Source organism: Syngnathus scovelli, chromosome 14 (assembly GCF_024217435.2).
Source record: "Syngnathus scovelli strain Florida chromosome 14, RoL_Ssco_1.2, whole genome shotgun sequence".
In the NCBI taxonomy this organism is placed as follows: domain Eukaryota; kingdom Metazoa; phylum Chordata; class Actinopteri; order Syngnathiformes; family Syngnathidae; genus Syngnathus; species Syngnathus scovelli.
The window spans coordinates 8,993,406-9,012,039 of NC_090860.1; the positions used below are offsets into that span (position 1 = coordinate 8,993,406).

At 40.5% G+C, this 18,634-nt stretch overlaps 2 protein-coding genes across 4 annotated transcripts in view; both read left to right on the forward strand.

Moving 5' to 3' along the window:
- Positions 1-11,777, forward strand: part of LOC125980697 (ryanodine receptor 3) — a 55,575-nt gene extending 43,798 nt beyond the window's left edge. For all 3 annotated transcript variants that reach the window (XM_049740119.1, XM_049740120.1, XM_049740121.1), the window contains 34 exons: positions 792-962; positions 1,042-1,101; positions 1,171-1,305; positions 1,375-1,487; positions 2,490-2,586; positions 3,133-3,242; positions 3,312-3,363; positions 3,422-3,472; positions 3,534-3,633; positions 3,696-3,775; positions 3,846-3,922; positions 4,013-4,086; positions 4,967-4,984; positions 5,359-5,439; positions 5,516-5,604; positions 5,698-5,826; positions 5,895-5,999; positions 6,335-6,416; positions 6,517-7,835; positions 7,924-7,982; positions 8,052-8,223; positions 8,302-8,388; positions 8,470-8,667; positions 9,091-9,221; positions 9,293-9,335; positions 9,418-9,545; positions 9,613-9,673; positions 9,743-9,889; positions 9,998-10,132; positions 10,198-10,354; positions 10,429-10,493; positions 10,568-10,668; positions 10,774-10,825; positions 10,904-11,777. In XM_049740119.1, coding sequence (XP_049596076.1) covers positions 792-962; positions 1,042-1,101; positions 1,171-1,305; positions 1,375-1,487; positions 2,490-2,586; positions 3,133-3,242; positions 3,312-3,363; positions 3,422-3,472; positions 3,534-3,633; positions 3,696-3,775; positions 3,846-3,922; positions 4,013-4,086; positions 4,967-4,984; positions 5,359-5,439; positions 5,516-5,604; positions 5,698-5,826; positions 5,895-5,999; positions 6,335-6,416; positions 6,517-7,835; positions 7,924-7,982; positions 8,052-8,223; positions 8,302-8,388; positions 8,470-8,667; positions 9,091-9,221; positions 9,293-9,335; positions 9,418-9,545; positions 9,613-9,673; positions 9,743-9,889; positions 9,998-10,132; positions 10,198-10,354; positions 10,429-10,493; positions 10,568-10,668; positions 10,774-10,825; positions 10,904-10,999 — 4,575 coding nt within the window. In that variant the 3' untranslated portion in view covers positions 11,000-11,777. The remainder of the gene's footprint in view (positions 1-791; positions 963-1,041; positions 1,102-1,170; positions 1,306-1,374; positions 1,488-2,489; positions 2,587-3,132; positions 3,243-3,311; positions 3,364-3,421; positions 3,473-3,533; positions 3,634-3,695; positions 3,776-3,845; positions 3,923-4,012; positions 4,087-4,966; positions 4,985-5,358; positions 5,440-5,515; positions 5,605-5,697; positions 5,827-5,894; positions 6,000-6,334; positions 6,417-6,516; positions 7,836-7,923; positions 7,983-8,051; positions 8,224-8,301; positions 8,389-8,469; positions 8,668-9,090; positions 9,222-9,292; positions 9,336-9,417; positions 9,546-9,612; positions 9,674-9,742; positions 9,890-9,997; positions 10,133-10,197; positions 10,355-10,428; positions 10,494-10,567; positions 10,669-10,773; positions 10,826-10,903) is intronic.
- Positions 11,778-16,420: 4,643 nt separating this feature from the next.
- LOC125980862 (transmembrane protein 179) lies at positions 16,421-18,554 on the forward strand. Its single transcript, XM_049740464.2, has 4 exons — positions 16,421-16,790; positions 17,498-17,635; positions 17,796-17,874; positions 17,941-18,554. Exons 1-4 carry the CDS (start codon positions 16,489-16,491, stop codon positions 18,112-18,114), a joined length of 693 nt encoding a protein of 230 aa, XP_049596421.1. The 5' UTR covers positions 16,421-16,488; the 3' UTR covers positions 18,115-18,554.
- Positions 18,555-18,634: the final 80 nt, after the last annotated feature.

Genomic DNA, 18,634 nt, shown 5'->3' on the forward strand with positions numbered 1-18,634 from the left:
GCATTGTTTGATAGATTGTGGTGTACTGTATTGGAGAATAGTTGCCTCTAGTGTGTATATTTGTGGTGAGATGTAATATGTATGTGTGTATTTATGTTAATGTGAATATAGAGTACAGGTGGACAAAAATGTTTGTGCCTATTTATTAATGAAAGAAAATAAAAAAATAAAGAAATAATAATAGATAGATAGATAGATAGATAGATAGATAGATAGATAGATAGATAGATAGATAGATAGATAGATAGATAGATAGATAGATAGATAGATAGATAGATAGATAGATAGATCCAACAATTGATGTTAAATGTTTATTTGTTACAATAATAATAATAAATAAATAAATAGTTATGTCTGTGATTACAGTTTTTTTTCCTTTCATTAATAGAAAGGTACCAATAATTTTCTACCTACAAATGTTTGTATGTACATGTACAGTACAGTTTTGTTTTTAGAGAGTCGTCTGCTTCAGTTCAGCTGAAATTGTTTTCTTTTTTTCTTCCCAGCTATTCTATTTCCCAGGCAAACGTCTTTTTGAATAGCGACAGCCTGTTGGTTAGCAGTTGTGAGATGTTACGCTTCAGTGAAGCATGTGATTTCATTGATTCTGCCAGGGCTGGAAAAACAATGTAGTCTTGCTTTTTTAGTAATCCAGTCTGAGAACACTATAAGATGATATAACGGGATTTAAAGGTTTAATTTACAGGGAAAATAGTTCCTTAGACAATTTTATGAATGCTTTTCTCTTTTTGTTATTTTGACTGCTATGTTGAACAATTGTATATTTTCAGTCTGGGGGACAAGACCAGGAGAGAAAACACAAAAAAAGACGCGGTGAGTTCTACTCCATCCAGACATCACTGATCGTAGCTGCTCTCAAGAAGATGCTTCCAATCGGCCTCAACATGTGCACCCCGGGGGACCAGGAGCTCATCTCATTGGCCAAGACGCGCTATCTTCTGGTCAGACTAAAATCCGCTTGAAGGACAAGTGTCATCAAATTTGATTTGCATCCAAGCTGGTGAATATTTGCTTTTACAGAGGGACACAGACGACGAGGTGAAAGATCACATTCGGCAAAATCTTCACCTCAGAGAAAAGGTGAGAATGGACTTTGCTATTGCCTCCTAGCTTGTATATCTGACACGTTACGCGAAAATGTGCTCCCAGTCGGAAGACCCCGCTGTGAGGTGGCAGTTAAACCTTTACAAAGATATAATGGTTCGAGGCGAGGGGGCCCCGGACCCCGAGAGGGTGGTGGATCGTATTCAGAGGATCTCCGCTGCTGTTTTTAACTTGGAACAGGTAGAACATTTGCATTTTCACACACTGGATTTTTTTTTTTCCCAAAACAAATACTCTTCCTTTTGCTAGGTGGAGCAACCACTAAGATCCAAGAAATGTGTCTGGCAGAAGTTGCTGTCCAAGCAGCGGAAAAGAGCAGTCGTAGCCTGTTTCCGAATGGCTCCACTTTATAATCTGCCGAGGTATTGAGAAACATCTCCTCGCAGATGTTTTACAGCAAATATTTGAAACACACAAATTGGTCAAATTCCCGAAGTATCTGCAGCATCACACTTTTTCTTTCGTCTCTGACTTACAACCTCCATTTTTCACAACCTGCTCCCCGCTCTATGTTTGTAGGAAAAAATGTCTGGCCTGCAGATGTTTTCAAGGAATACAAAAAAGGGACACCAGTAATTTCATGCCTTGCTGGTCTGTAACTCAATTACAGGAAGCAAGCTACAGTAGGAGGAAAACAATTATGGGGCCCAAGCAGGAGGGCGGCCACCTTCAATATGTGCTCAACCTACCTGCCTGCCGGCCTGCCTGGCAGGCAATATGTCACATTCATTCCCCGTGGTTGACACTGAAATATGTCCCAGCAAAGTAAACATTTATTAAATTCTGTTTCCACGGCAGACATGTTTCTGCTGCCGGATACGCCGATCCTGCATGGAAAGGATGTTGCAAAATTGTAAACTATAGTCAGTAAAAATCTTGTTGCATCCTCAATGTCACACTGTACTGTATTTGCCTCCCTCAGGGACAAAAACAATAATTACTTCCTGAATGCCTACCGACATATTTGGCTGGAGAAAATGCATGAGAACTCAGACTATGACAGTCTGCTCTCCATGCTAACGGTAATGTTGCATTGACCTGCGTTGACAATGTTGTCGACACCACGCTTCCCTCCAGGCACCAACCTTAACTTCCATTCCTTCAAATATCCCGCCACTGGTCCGTCTGTTGGTTTATAAGACACAACGGGGTCAAGTAGAAAGAAATTTTGGATTTTGGTTGTCTATTGGGTTCAGTTTGCTTCTTCTGATTTCCCTCATTCATTCCGATCATTCTCATTGAAACTGTATGACCAGTGGGATGTACCAGTACCCTGAACTAACAACTTCTTCTGAAGGTCCTGCTTGCCTCCTTTCCTCTGCTTTGATCTAACCCAGACTAATTTCCTCTTACCCCCTCCCTAGGCATCGCTCTATTAATCTCTTCCTTCTGGCCTATCAGAGAATATGGATAGAAACAGAAGAGTATTCTTTTGAGGAGAAGCTAGTACAGGATCTTGCAGTAAGTACTTACAGTCTAAAACCTTGTCCTGGGAGGTTTGCCTCTCCTCCTCTTGTTGTACCTGTGACGTTCTTATACATACGTGAGTGTTTATCAATTAAGTGGCACATTTGTGTAGCAAGCATGACATCACCGCTGATGTCAGAGCAATGTCAACCAGTTGTGCAATTGTTTTTTTTCCCATCGTGAGAACTTATCAATTCAATTTTTGTTTTGTCTTCAAAATCCTCAATAGAAATAGCAGCAAAGTAGCTCTACGGAAAAAATCCAAGAACTGTTTTTTACTTTCTGTAAAAATATAAGGAGAATCATGGGTTACTGTAGAATCATGCAAATCCTTATTCTTTACAAAGCTGCTGCATGTCACCTCTGCTTCTGTGTGTTAGTTAGCATGCGAATCCATGCTTGCGCTTGATGGTCTGCATGCTTCCAGTGCATCCACTTAGAATCTTGTTGAGTAAAAGGTAAGAGAGGGCTATAGTCAGGTACCGCCGCAACTCAATCACGTCCTGTATAACTAATAACAAGAAGCCGTGCCTTGTCCAGAAAATACATCACAAAGTGGAAGAGGAGGAAGAGGAGGAGATTAGAAAGCAGCCCGATCCGCTTCACCAGCTCGTTCTGCATTTCAGCCATAATGCTCTCACAGAGTGCAGGTGAACACAAATGAAATACAATATCATGTGACTATGCATTTTTTAACAATATTTATCTTTCTATTTCAGTTCCTTGGAAGATGATCCTTTATATATCGCATACGCAGATATGATGGCAAAGGTATGTTATTGTCTCAAATACAAATACGGACAGATCTTACGTCATATTTCCGTCACAGAGTTGTGCTGAAGGTGAAGAGGAAAATGACGAGAAAGAGAAAACTTTTGAGGTACGATTAAAGGAAACAGCGAAAGTCTTTCTTTTTCTGATGCTTGTCTGTTTTTTTTTAGGAAAAGGAAATGGAGAAGCAAAAGATGTTGTACCAGCAAGCCCGACTGCATGATCGCGGGGCTGCAGAGATGGTTCTCCAGATGATTGGTGCTAGTAAAGGTATCAACTCTGAAACTTTTCACCACATTTGCTTCATGTAATTCATACTATGAGGTCAATAGGTCGTCTGGATGCGATGGTAACCTTCACCCTGAAATTGGGCATCTCCATTCTGAATGGCGGAAACATTCTGGTGCAGCAGGTAATGGTTGCTGCAGAACCAGGAATTATTCAATTGGCCACATCAACTTAATTAACTTCCTTGTGGACAGAAAATGTTGGACTACCTGAAAGAGAAGCGAGATGTCGGCTTCTTCAAAAGCTTATCTGGACTAATGATGTCTTGCAGGTAAGGAAGACATAGTTGCTTTTCTCCACGCTTTTTCAAATTAGTCATATGGAACTAAACTAAATTGTGACAATCATCTTTTCTTCTTAGTGTGCTGGACCTCAATGCTTTCGAGAGACAAAACAAAGCAGAAGGTCTTGGGATGGTTACAGAGGAAGGATCAAGTATGTAAAAGCTCCAACATTATCATGAAAACTGTTTTCTTTATAGTAAGTCAATGTTGTCAATTCCAGATAAAAGAAAAATATTTTTTCATTGAGTTACACATACTTGCTAATTCAGGAGTTATTTTTCATACACACCCCCACAATTTTATAATAACAATGCTGTACAGTTTCTTATGAGACCATTGTAACGTAAAAGTGAAAGTCTGCCATCTAGTGTTCACACAATTTTGCTTTTAGTCGGCCAAATAAAAATAGTGTACACACATACACAAATATGTATAACGCATAAGCATTAATTCAGAGCCCTTCTGGAGTTGCACAATTCCATTTTCATATGTTTTTGTTTCATGTTTATATCGTCATCACATAGTGAGCCTGTTAATGCGTGTTCAAGTCCTGTCAACCAATTACATCTACTTAGTGACATCAATTAAAATATTTATACTATATGGAATATATTAATTTGACGGCAGGTTTGCATAGTCACTGATAACGTCATAAGATATATTTGCACAATCAATTTAATAATTAATAATAATGTAACCTATTAATTTGCATTTACAGAGTCAATTAGATTGTTGCATTGGACCCCAGAAGATTGTGCAAGAGTACTTAAAGTTATATATACAGAAAAATATAGGCCATAACGCATATTGCTGCTCATTTCCACATCATCAACGCAGGGATGGTAACTGTAAAGAGTGTACATTTTATTTTAAAACTTAAATTACAAGTTTAGTACGTTGCAAATTAATCTATGTGTGATATCTGGAGTACGATCATTTTCTCCCGTGGTTGTCGTTGAATATCAATGTCAATTTGCTTATGTCTGCTTTTTGTCTGTTCCTGTGATTATTTTTTATGTCTTCGGTCGCAGTCAACGTGAGTGAGCGGGGTAAATACACGGTTTAGATTCTATTCTACTCTTCTATGCAATGCTGACATCCTGATTGCTCTGATCTTTCCTCCCTTTGCACCCTGAATGCAATAGAAGCACTTTCCTATTCCTTATTTATAGTTTTAATTCAGGCATGCTCCTTTTAACATCTGATCTAGATTTGTTGCTTGCTCCGCTGCCAGGTGACCAAACTTCAAGAAGTAGTGCTTGCCAGTTATTTTGGTTTGCTTTCATATGAATTATACTAATACAAGAGGGAAACATTTGCTTTGTTTGCCAGAATAGAAACACTTTTGCAATTTTATTCCTATTATTACATTTTTGCCTTACCACTAAAAACAAACCGTTCATTTATTTTCTTGTCTCTGCAGGTTCCAAAGTGCTTCAAAATGATGAGTTCACTAAGGATCTTTTTAGGTTTCTGCAGCTTCTGTGTGAGGGACACAACAACGGTATCTTCACACACCAATTTCTCATGTTCTCTAATCTATAAATAATAAATGCTTACTGTCAATTTATTATTCGCAGATTTCCAGAACTTTCTAAGGACACAGACAGGAAACACAACTACAGTGAACATCATTATTAGTACTGTGGACTATCTACTTAGACTTCAGGTGTGATCTTCTGTTATGAGCTCTTCCCACAAATTAAATTGTCTATCCTATTATATTTTCCACTATCTGACATGTGCTAACATTTCACGATAGGAATCCATCAGTGATTTCTACTGGTACTACTCCGGAAAAGATATAATTGACGAAGCGGGTCAGAGGAACTTCTCCAAAGCGCTTGCGGTTGCTAAGCAGGTCTTCAACTCATTAACGGAGTACATACAGGTATCACTACGCACGATATGATGATGAAAGTTCTATTTATAAACCGAGAGCTGTCCTGTGTGTTCTAGGGTCCATGCATAGGCAACCAACAGAGTCTGGCTCATAGCAGATTGTGGGATGCGGTCGTGGGCTTCCTGCATGTTTTTGCAAATATGCAGATGAAGTTATCCCAGGTATGAAATCTCTGTTGTCTTAATAGCAATGAGACATAACTAACATTAGTGCTACCAAATGTGGAAGGTTTTTACATTTAACATTTGGAAGATCTCCTGAGATTGATGATGTCCTGAATCCAGAGTCGATAAAGTCCTCAAATGAGTTAGGCTGGTGAGACATCTGTTTTTAGACAGAAAATAGCATTAACCCTGGTTGTGATGGATGGAGGTTACCGAGAAGCACACTTTGGGGGCCTTGCAGGGCAGATCTCCACTAGCAGACCATACGGAATGGACAGCGTAGTTTAATGGAGGCCATCAGCTGTCACAGTTCTGATTTTATCCTCTAACAGGACTCCAGTCAAATTGAATTGTTAAAGGAGCTGCTGGACCTGCAGAAGGACATGATCGTCATGATGCTCTCTCTTCTCGAAGGTGGACGCTATATGTCATAGCATGAATCTGTAAAAACTTTTTTTTTTGCTTTGTCAAAGCAACAATATAACGTGCACATTATTTCCGTATCCCACCACAGGAAATGTCGTCAATGGGACCATCGGGAAACAAATGGTGGACACCTTGGTGGAATCATCTAGCAATGTAGAAATGATTCTCAAGTTCTTTGACATGTTCCTCAAGTTAAAGGACCTGACCACCTCAGACAGCTTCAAGATCTATGATGCCGAATGCAAAGGTTTTATCTCCAAGAAGGATTTCCAGAAGTCCATGGAGAACCAGAAGCAATATTCCCAGTCGGAGATTGAGTTTCTTCTGTCTTGCGCCGAAGCGGATGAGAACGACATGTTCAACTATGTGCAGTTTGTGGAAAGGTTCCATGAGCCCGCTAAGGACATTGGCTTCAACGTGGCTGTTCTTCTAACAAACCTCTCGGAGCACATGCCACACGATGCTCGCCTCTCCACGTTCCAGGATCTGGCCGAGAGTGTCCTCAGCTACTTTGAACCCTACTTGGGTCGTATCGAGATCATGGGCGGAGCTAAGCGCATCGAACGCGTTTACTTCGACATCAGCGAGTCGAGTCGAACGCAATGGGAGAAACCTCAGGTGAAGGAGTCCAAGCGACAATTCATCTTTGATGTTGTCAATGAAGGCGGAGAAAGCGAGAAGATGGAACTGTTTGTGAATTTCTGCGAGGATACCATTTTTGAGATGCAACTAGCTTCGCAGATTTCAGAGCCGGACCCGGTGGAGCGCCAGGAAGAAGAAGACGAAGATGATAGCCAGAGCTTGGCGGAGAACCAGGAGGAGGAAGAGGAGCAGAATTTGATGTTGGAGTCTTCATCAGCATTTACCATCGCCTGTATCTCCATGAGAAAGAATATCTGCCACGTTCGCCAGATGCTGACTTTCAAGAGCATGAAACGGCAGTACAGAAAATTCCGAAAGATGAGCGTGAGGGAGACGGTACACGGGTTTTTTGCGTTCTTCTGGATGATCATCACTGGCCTCTTCCACTTTGTCTACAGCTTGGTTTGGGGTTTCTTCCATATTTTGTGGACCACCATGTTTGGGGGTGGCCTCGTTGAAGGGGCAAAGAACATGAAGGTCACGGACATTCTGGGAAATATGCCCGATCCCACTCAGTTCGGAATCCACGGGGATGTTCTGGAGACAGACAAGATGGAGGCGCATGAGGCGTCGGCATTGACTGAAATGGGTCACATGGCTCAGGGGGAAGTGGCCGAGGGAGACCTGATGGCTGAGCTGCTCAACATCCAGCCCAAGAAGGAAGGCAAGCATGGAGCAGAGCCCGGATTGGGGGACGTGTCTGAAGTGGTTGTCGGGGGCGATGCTCCATCCATAGCCAGTGCTGTCAAGCAGAAGAAGGCTCAGGTTCGTTCCAAGTGGAAAGGACATGAAACAGTAATTATGTTCTGCACTGATGAGTAATCATACGAATAATTGTTCATTTGTTTTCAAGATGGCTGCCAAGAACCGGGCATCAAATGGAGACTACAAATCCGATTCAGAGAAAGCAGAGTGAGCGTTTTGTTCAATGTATAAGGACTCTCTTGCGACATTTCTATAATGAGATGTTTCTCGGTGTAGCTCTGATGACGGTGAGAAGAAGGACCACGACAAGGCCAAGGATGAAGCCCCTCCTGCTCTTCCACTGGAAAAGAAAACCCCCAAGAAGAGGCTCGACGTAAAGAAAGACCCACCGGAGGCCTTCATGGCTAGCTTCTTTGCTGGCTTAGAAATCTACCAAACCAAGATGCTGGTCAGAATATGTTTCATCGAACTCCTCCAATTAATGGATGAAATGTTTTGATGGATATTTTCTACATTTATTTCATAGAACTACCTGGCCAGAAACTTCTACAACCTTCGATTTTTGGCACTCTTTGTCGCATTTGCCATCAACTTCATTCTTCTCTTCTATAAAGTGAGTTGCAACAAAAGCATCTTGCAAGTGTCTGAAATAATAACGTTTTTTTTTTTTTTTTCCTTCTTCTAATGTTATAAGGTGACCGGCGATAACTCTGATGATGAGGATCCTTGGAATGGTCATGGGAGAACTGTAGAAGAAGAGGAAGAAGATAACTCTCTTGAATATTTTATCCTACAAGAGAGTACGGGCTATATGGCGCCAACGCTTCGCTGTCTGGCAATACTACACACGATTATATCGTTTTTGTGTGTAGTGGGATACTACTACCTGAAGGTACACACAAATACCCATATGGACATTAACACAGTTCATATATAAATAGGGTTCACTATATGGACAAAAGTATTGGGTCACGGGCCAAAATTTCTATCAAATGCTGAGAAATACTTGGACCCTACCAGGTGCTTATTTTCTGGATAATTTTCTGGATTTTTTTTCCACATTAAGTAACAAATGAATTTTTATCAGCCTTTTCTGAAAATTTTTTGGGCCACCCCATGACCCCCACAAGAAAAAAAATCCTAGCTCCGCCAGTGAAAACACCTCACACACTTCTATCACACAAAATACTTATGAGCACAACGATAAGTGCTTTAAAAAAGGAACCATTGTTTTTTACCAAATGAAACAAGCCATAATACAGATGATTAGAACACCACAATGGAATTTATAAGTGACTTATTGTTTGTATGCAAGGTTCCACTGGTAGTGTTCAAGCGTGAGAAGGAGATAGCCAGAAAGTTGGAGTTTGCTGGACTCTACATCACCGAGCAGCCGTCCGATGACGATATTAAAGGACAGTGGGACAGAATGGTCATTAATACACCGTACGTATGTCTTGTTTTGATGTTCAGTGCTTTATCTTTTCACCACATTTTGTTTTCTTTTGTTTTGTTAGGTCTTTCCCCAACAACTACTGGGATAAATTTGTCAAACGAAAGGTGGGACTGAACTCTCGAACCAAAATATTATATATTTATGACCCACTGAGAAACAAATATTTGAATCCTCTTTTCTTTGTAGGTGATTAAAAAGTATGGCGACTTGTATGGCGCCGAAAGGATTGCAGAGCTGCTGGGATTGGACAAAAGCGCTCTGGATTTTAATCCGACGGAGGAAGCCGTCACCAAGGAGGCTTCATTGGTGTCCTGGTAAGAGATGAGATGGTTAAGGAGGCATCCACTTGAAATATATTGATGATTCTTTTTCTGTCCTCAGGTTGAGCTCAATCGATACGATGTATCATATCTGGAAAATGGGGGTGGTGTTTACAGACAACGTATGTATGGATAGTTGGTTGGATGAATAAAAGAGAATTGGATTAACTTTAAATATCTTTCCATTCCAGTCCTTCCTTTACCTTGTGTGGTACACGACCATGTCCATTCTGGGCCACTATAACAACTTCTTCTTTGCTGCACATCTGCTGGACATCGCAATGGGATTCAAGACGCTTCGCACCATTTTGTCCTCGGTCACCCATAACGGCAAACAGGTCAGTTAGATCGTCTTTTTTCCAGGGTGTGCACCAATCAGTCAACCCTAAACGTCATTAAAAAAATAGATGGATGTTCCTTTCCAACAACGCTTGTGTTTGTCACAGCTGGTTTTGACGGTGGGGCTTCTGGCCGTCGTGGTCTACCTCTACACTGTGGTGGCCTTCAACTTCTTCAGGAAGTTCTACAACAAGAGCGAAGATGACGACGAGCCAGACATGAAGTGTGACGATATGATGACTGTAAGAGAAATATTTAAAAAGTCCCCAGAGCGGAACCTTTTTTTAGTGTCAGCTTTCCTCCGCAGTGCTACTTATTCCACATGTATGTGGGCGTGAGAGCGGGGGGTGGCATTGGTGATGAGATCGAAGACCCGGCTGGCGATCCCTACGAGCTATACCGCATCCTTTTCGACATCACCTTCTTTTTCTTCGTCATCGTCATCCTCTTGGCGATCATTCAGGGTCAGACATTTTGTCTTCGCTCTCTCCACTTTATTTAAGCTATCCAGGAAGTCACAATTTGTTGATGGTTGCAGGTTTGATCATTGATGCTTTTGGAGAGCTGAGAGACCAGCAGGAACAAGTCAAAGAAGACATGGAGGTGAGAGAAGATCTCAGATGAACCGACACAGGATGAACAATTCTCATTATAGGTTTTCTTTTTCCCCTCATCAGACAAAATGTTTTATTTGTGGGATCGGAAACGACTACTTTGACACAACACCTCATGGCTTTGAGACTCACACTTTGCAAGAGCACAATTTGGCCAATTACCTGTGAGTATTCCGCGGCAATATTTTCAGTCACAAAGGAGAAATAATCTTTTGTTGTCTTGCTATCCTTGATGTGTTTTCCGCTCACTGACTCTGCTTTGCTTGAAGGTTTTTCCTGATGTACCTCATCAACAAGGATGAGACCGAGCACACTGGCCAGGTGCAGCATGATTTACTCTATGATCAATTAAATTTGATTGAATGTTACCATACTGTTCTTTATGTGTATATGCCTCAGGAGTCATATGTGTGGAAGATGTACCAGGAGCGTTGCTGGGATTTCTTCCCAGCCGGAGACTGCTTCCGTAAACAGTACGAAGATCAGCTGGGTTAAAGCGGATTCCTCCACCTGAACCCCATCCGGGAGGAGAAGGGGGGTGCTGCTCCTCTAATGTGCACCCATGAACGTCCTGACCCACACTGAGCCGAGGGCCGTATAAATGATCAAGCAAGGAAGAGCGCTGCCTGCCTTCGCTACCTTCACTTCGGATGTCAGCCTCCAATTTACCTTGTCAGGTTTTGGCTTTCCGAAGCACTGCATTGCCTTTTACTCTTTTACTCCCCCCCCCCCCCCAATCATTGCACAATGTTATGTTGTCTCCTCGAGAAACTCGAGTGGGCGTAGGAGTTATGAGACAATTTGTCAGTCAAAATATGCACAAGAATCCAAACTATTTATTTTGAGAATGTTGAGACTTAATGCCAAAAGAAGAGTGAAGTGCATTTGTTGTGTAATCTCGCAAGTGAAATGTAGGGGGCGAACGGTATTATGTCAAATCTAATTTTTTAAAATTGTTTTCCACCAAGTGCCTTATACTGTAGTAGCGAGTCTACATTACAAAGAAGCTATGCAAACCCTTGTGCTGTCTTTTCTTATTGTGAGTAAGTAGACTACCGATACAGACTTTTTTCATTTAAAATGAGAAAAGAAAATGTCATTTGTTTTGCTGAATGCAGCATACATGCAAACGTTAAATGTTGTATAAACGACATTGGAGTTGACTTGGAACAGCAACCGTGGAATTGCTATTGTATGGCCGTTTGTATGTAGTAGCTTTGCAGATTTGTGCATTTCTTTTGATGGGACAAAAATAAAATATTGCCGGAAACGACTTGGCTTGGTATTCTGTTCTTAAAAAAAAATACACATTCAGATTAACTACTTAAACATGCATGATTAATATGGATAACAAACAACAGTATTTTTATCCACACAATTAAAACTGACTTGAAGGCAATAAAATCAGCAACTGAACAAATTGCACAAAATACTAATTTGTGATACCTTAAGAGACCTTGGTGCATACACTTGTACCTTTATTACAGCTTAAAAAAAATAATTAGAATACGCATGGCTTTAACAAGAGTTACATTTTTAGAATTGATTGGGAATACACGTAACATAAAAGTCTTTGACTGTTTTGTGTTAATGTTACGTTAGATTGTTTAAATGTGTCAAGTTCATTAGTAAAGTCATCACATATGTTCCAATTTAAACAGTTGGTTCCGTAAATACAATTAAATTGATTGATGAAACTCTAACCATACAAACTTATGAAACCCCATCTGCCTGATTTCAAAATTAAATGCAAGAATAAATAAACCTGAAAAAAAATTTCAGCTGTCCTACCGTGCGACAGCGCGCATGCATGTAGAATGACCCATCCACCGTTCACGTTAACATAAATTTTACACTACAGGACTGTCTCAGAAAATTTGAATATTGTGATAAAGGTCTTTATTCTCTGTAATACAATTTTAAAAAAATCAAATCAATATAAGGCTTTCAATATTTCTGTTGATTTGTAATGAATCCAGAATATATGACACATTTGTATTTTCTAATTGCATTACAGAAAATAAAAAACTATCACAATATTCAAATTTTCTGAGAGAGTCCTGTAGATGGCGCCAGAGTACTCTGCTTACTATAGACATCGCACCCACGCACTTTGTTGTCTTACCTTATTTGCAGATGAAGTCCATGTTGTCTATCCTTCACCAAAAAGCTCCTTTACTTTGTTGCAAAAGTCCTCCTTATTTTCCTTTAGTTTGGGCACATTGTCTTTAATTTGAGCCTGCACCCCATGAAGCTCTGATGCCGTCACAGCAGATCCGTCATAAGTTTGAGTTACTAACTTTTCACAACAGTTGCATTTCTCTAAGACATACTAAGTAGTTGCAGCAGGGGCACATTGTCTTTATTTTGAGCCTGCACCCCCATGAAGCTCTGATGCCATCACAGCAGATCCGTCATAAGTTTGAGCTACTAACTTTTCACAAGACATAAGTAGTTGCAGCAGGGGCTCGTTTATCATCACTGACGTCATCAAATTCCCAAAAACGCCTCCTCACGTCACAACCCACTTTACTTTTAGGTGCATAGTGCAAAATAACCTGTGCTTTGTTTGTGACATCCGTTTTTTGATCTACCTCTACAACAACAAATAGGGCAGCATGACTCACCTTTGGATGACGTACGCCCCCCTTCAGTGCGGCAGAGTAATATCTGCCTCCACCTGTACCTTTTTACTACGATTTTATGTTCCATCAGCAAAAAAAAAAAAGCGTTTAACTTTAGTATTTGAACAGCAAATATGAAATTGCAGTTATTTTGACTATAAAAAAATTCAAAATTAGTCATACACAAAGATCTATGGACAAATATTAATATTTGTTTTGATATTATTCATCATGATGACAGTTGAGGCAGAGGCCTAGTGGGAAATGATCAATTTTCATTTTATCAGATTTTTTGTACCATAGTTATGATCAGTGGCTTGTAGAGGGCGCTAGTGCTGTATTTGAGAAAGCTGTCAGCTTCTTAGATGATCTCACGGTGGTCTCAGAGGATTTTGTTTCATCATAAGACAGCAGGTGACCTCTTCATCAGAACCGCCCCCTCCTCCTTTCACTTGTTTCCTCCTGTCCTCCAGCATTAACATCAGAGCCTGCCACAATGTCATCTTCTAAATATGAAGGCAGACTTTCATGGTGGGATGTGAGTGACCTGTATGATCTCCTTGCTGCTCGACAGAATGTTGGAATTGTATTTTAGTCTAAAAAACAACAACACATCATCATGTCTGTTTGATTCTACTATTCTGCAAATAGATGCTCGATCAGAAGAGTTAACATTGCCATATAATTGGCAGGATATGAGCAGATAATTGTTTTAGCCATGTTTTATTGGATAATTATTTCAATGTAATGCACTCACCGCATTATTTAGTTTACAATTTGAGTCCATATGGCATCTGGCAGGTAAAACTTCATTAGGCCATGTTAGTGAAGTGTAAACGCGCGTGTGTGTGTGTGTGTACCACCACCAAATCAAACTGGTGTAGCTTTTGTGATGCAAGTTCAACCACGCCAATGTTAGCACGTAGCCACATTTTTTTTTATGTAGTATTGGCTAAATTGTATGTGTTTAAAGAATTCTGTGAATTCACCAGGAGAAGATGAATGGCCTCTATTAAGAGCATTTAATCAGTGGCTGGCCTAGTGCTCTCAGTTTCCTGCACCCGCTGGGGAAAGATGAATGTCTACAGGATATTTCATCAGACCCCTCACATCAGAGCGCAGGATATGAGTTTCTAATCCTGTCTGTTTTGTTTTGCTTTCAGGCACACACAGATAGAAGGAATGTTTCATGGGACATCATGATGACTGGTTAAAATATGGATAAAAAATAAAACACATTATGGGACGTGGGGTGTTTTGTTTCAATACAAAATATGAAAACTACTTTAATTGGTTAAAATTAGCTCATGATGGATTGCGTTTATAGTCGAGAGGTTACATGAAGTGTGTAACTTGGCATGAAATTGTAAATTTGAGTTCATTGTTGTCGGTAGGTGTAAAAAGCACGATTGCATTCACTAATTAACAAAAAAAGTGCTAAAATGCTAAATCCAGAATTATTTCAAGTCCGTGCTGTCTCAAACTGAAGAGTATAAAGTATAGTATAAATCACAGGTGTCAAACTTAAGGCCCAGGGGCCAGATATGGCCCGCCACATCATTTTATGTGGCCCGCGAAGACAAATTGTGCATCAAATTCTTGTGTCATTACTATAATTGCAAATTGTCTTCACTTTTAATAATCTTTTTTTTTTTATATTTGACCAGTTTTTACTTGTCTGATTTGAAAACGAGTTATTTGTCAGTTTGTTTTGTAGCGTTTACTGTATATAATATGAGGTGCTCATACATTTATTTGGGTTGACAGTCATAAAGAAGCTATGACTACAATGCGGGCCACGAAAAAAATGAGTTTGACACCCCTGGTATAGATAGTCTCCATCTAGTAGCCGACAGTGGAATCACACCCAAAATAGACAAGCGTTAAACACAAATGGATTCAAAATCTCTACAAAAATGCGAAAAATAATTCAATAGGCGGGAACCAGTGATGGAGGGGACTTCGTGATATACGATGGTGTGCATGCACTTACCATTAATAAATTGCTTTTTGTGAGGACTGCTGCTTTGTTGTCCCACCACACCCTTCCTCTCTCTATTTCACCTATAAGATGATCCCTCAATAATGCATTTCTCAGCAATTATTAATCATGTGTGAATTATTAAACCTTTTGCTGATTAAAATCTGGCCAAATAAATTGTGCCGCCCGCCGCTGTGTGTTGGTGTAATGTTGTGGCCAATTCGACAAGGACACGCAATAGGCAATTTGAAACGTAAATGCATCTCATTTCGCGGTGTCCTTGAAAGCGCACTTTAGATTGTTCAACGCGCTCGATAAAGTGTATTTGCTTTGCATCTCATGAAAAATGGATGACCTTCTATTTGCTTTCTGCTGCCCACTGCTCTCGCTCTGAATTCAGGGACTACATTTGGCCTAGCATCTTTCTCCTCATCTTCCTCCAGCCCTCTGTCGTCTGCTTAAGCGGTGCAGGGGGTGAATAACTTAGCACATATATTTCAGCCTGACACACTTTTGTAGTAGGTGTCCCCTGGGTGCCCAGTTCATGTGCCCACACATGTTGTTTTATTCAGAAGTGAGGCTTTGAGGACTTTTATGTGTGGGTGTGCATGGAATCGCCTTTGCGTTTATTAGGAAAGGCTTGTGGACCTGTCTGCTCTTTCTCTACATTTGATAGTATATCAAACATTAACAGAAGACAATTTCTGCATTAAAATTTCAGAATGTTGTCCTGTGAAAACAGTCTGGAATCATCTAATCAACAATAAGCTGCCTACTGGAATGCATATATAAAAAACCTGATGAGCCTTTGCTATCTACACTTCCATACATGCTCAGCTAATACACAAACTAAGCTAATATGATAATATGAGAGAAATGTGCAGAGGGGTGTGGTGCAAATGACCAATAAATCACATGCAGAGTGGGTGTAAAATTGTGCAGTTGGCATGATGGGAACAAATAGCCGTCTGATGTGTGCACAGCTCTCACATAAATACTTGTCAGCGTCACTGGAGGCTCTAATCTTGTAGGATATTGCACTATTTTTTTTCTAATTCTAAATGAGTAAAAAATGGACCATTGTGGTCCTCAACAAGTTTGAGTATAGCCATTAAACATACATGCATATAGGCGTATACAAAAATAAGATGTTCTGGGTTAATGTACATGCCAGTTTGTACTTTGCACATTTTTTTCATCCTTCAGTATTATGCACAATAGGTTCTAAAAGGAAAGTGCTATGACGTGGTAGAGATGTGGCCTGAAGGCCTCTCTTGCTCATTAGTTTTCAGACCAGTGCGTCTTCGGATGCTGCGCCTGCATCCACTGCGCATGCGCAACCTCTGCAGGACCATACTCTGAGAAAAGAGACGGCAAAAATGGCTCTTGATAATTTAATTTTCGCTCAATGCATTCTGTATTTTTTAGCTTTTATGTTTGGGTTTATCGCCGTGGTGCCTCTGTCCGAAAACACGGAGGACTTCGGCGGCAAATGTTTGCTGTTCACGCGTGGGATGTGGCAGAATGAGAACATCACGGTGTCGAAGCAGCGCTTCATCGTGGAGGAGTGGGGTGCTGAGTCCTCCTGCAGCTTCATCGCTTTTGTTGGGATAGCCTCCCTCATATTATCCGCAGTGCAGGCCTGGAGGTTGCTCTTCTTCTTGTGCAAAGGACACGACGAGTGAGTAGTGCACTTGTTCTCATTTTAACATCACCTCCAAGTGGCCCGATTGCTTGCTGCTTTCAGCATGACAAGTAGAAATACAGAAGGATAGCAGTCATGCTAGAATGATGGAGGGAATACACGCTGCCAGGGCTATGTAGCAGCGGCCAATTAGTTTGCATAAGACTTCAGCAGGAACATCTTGTACGTCTAATATTATATTACATATATTTTATAGCACATTAAAGCATCAAGGCAATCCAAAGTGCTTCACACAAAACATGACATGCATCAAAGGATAAAGAAAACATTAAAAGCATCAAGGCACAGTTAAAAATAAATAAATAAAAGCAACTGATTAAAATTAAAATCAGTAAAAATCAAAGTAAAACAGGAACGTAGTTACAGTGCAGTGTAAATTAAAATAAAATCAATAATAGGCAGCAGCAAACAGAAAAGTCTCCAGCTCTGACTTAAAAACATTGAGAGTTGCAGCAGACCTGCATGTCTTTGAGAGTATATTCCAGATATTTGGAGAATAGAAGCTTCTCCCTGTTTAGTTCTGACTCTGGGAATAAAGAACAGACCTGTGCCAGATGATCTGAGAGGTTTGGATGGTTCATAAGAGATCAGCAGGTCAAGGAACAAGAACATGAGCAAAAGCGCTGTAAAAAAAATGGCTGCTAGATGGATGATAAACGCCCTCTTTTTTTTTTTTTTTACAGCTCCATCTTCAATGCCTTCCTCAACTTGGTGATCAGCTCCTTAGTGTTGTTCACCGTCTTCCTGTCGAGCACCATGGTCAGTGTGGGCTTCAACCTATGGTGCGACTCCATCACAGAGGGTGGCACCATGCCCAGCAGGTAGGAGAATGACCCATGACATCTTTTTATCACAAACCACTACTGGTCACTTGATTCTGAAAACTGCAATATTATCAACCACTGTCTCATGTTATTTTAAAAATAGGTTTAAAGTTTCTTTTTTCCAGTACTGTAAATTAACATGTACTATTTTATGTAGCTGTGAAGACCTGCAGGAGACTGACCTAGAACTGGGCCTTAACAACTCTGCTTTCTATGACCAATTTGCTATAGCTCAGGTGAGTCCCCTCCTATCATCCAAAAAAACCTATCCCTCATCATTAAAAAATTTTTTTCTCTTGTAGTTTGGTTTATGGGCCGCGTGGCTCACCTGGCTGGCCATCACCGTGCTGGCCTTTCTCAAGGTTTACCACAACTACAGAGAAGAAGACCTTCTGGACAGCCTCATCCACGAGAAGGACCTCCTGCTTGGACGCTCCTCACGCCGCAACTCTGACCTCAAGACCGGCCTCATCTAGAAAGAAAAAAAATCCATACACAAACACACTCAGTCATCTATACAATCTCCTCTCCTGCCATGAGAAACGCCAATGTTTGCCTCTGTTGACAATCAAAATCGGTTTATATCCGTCCTCTAGTTGATCGATTGTTGTTAATCCTTCTTTTCATGAGTCTCTTTACCCACTCAGTATGTTTCTCCTTTAATTTGATGGTTTAGTATCAACACCATTAGAGTTTATGATACTTAAAATCGCAGCTTGGACACTTTGTTGGACCTTGTCTTTGTGTATCTTATGCATGAGACTAAATGCATGATGAAATGAGAATACCATGGCTTTTAGGTCTGATCTCATTTTATACACCAATAACTGTGACTTTTGTTTTAAGATCCATACTGCATGCTGCAGCAAAAATACAACATTTGCGTGCTTTTGTGGTATTCCCGCAAAAAAAATAATGTTCTACTGTCGTCTGTCTCAAAATGCTTTTAGCGACTGGTGTCACACAGTATCTCAGGCTACTTCTTACTATTTACTG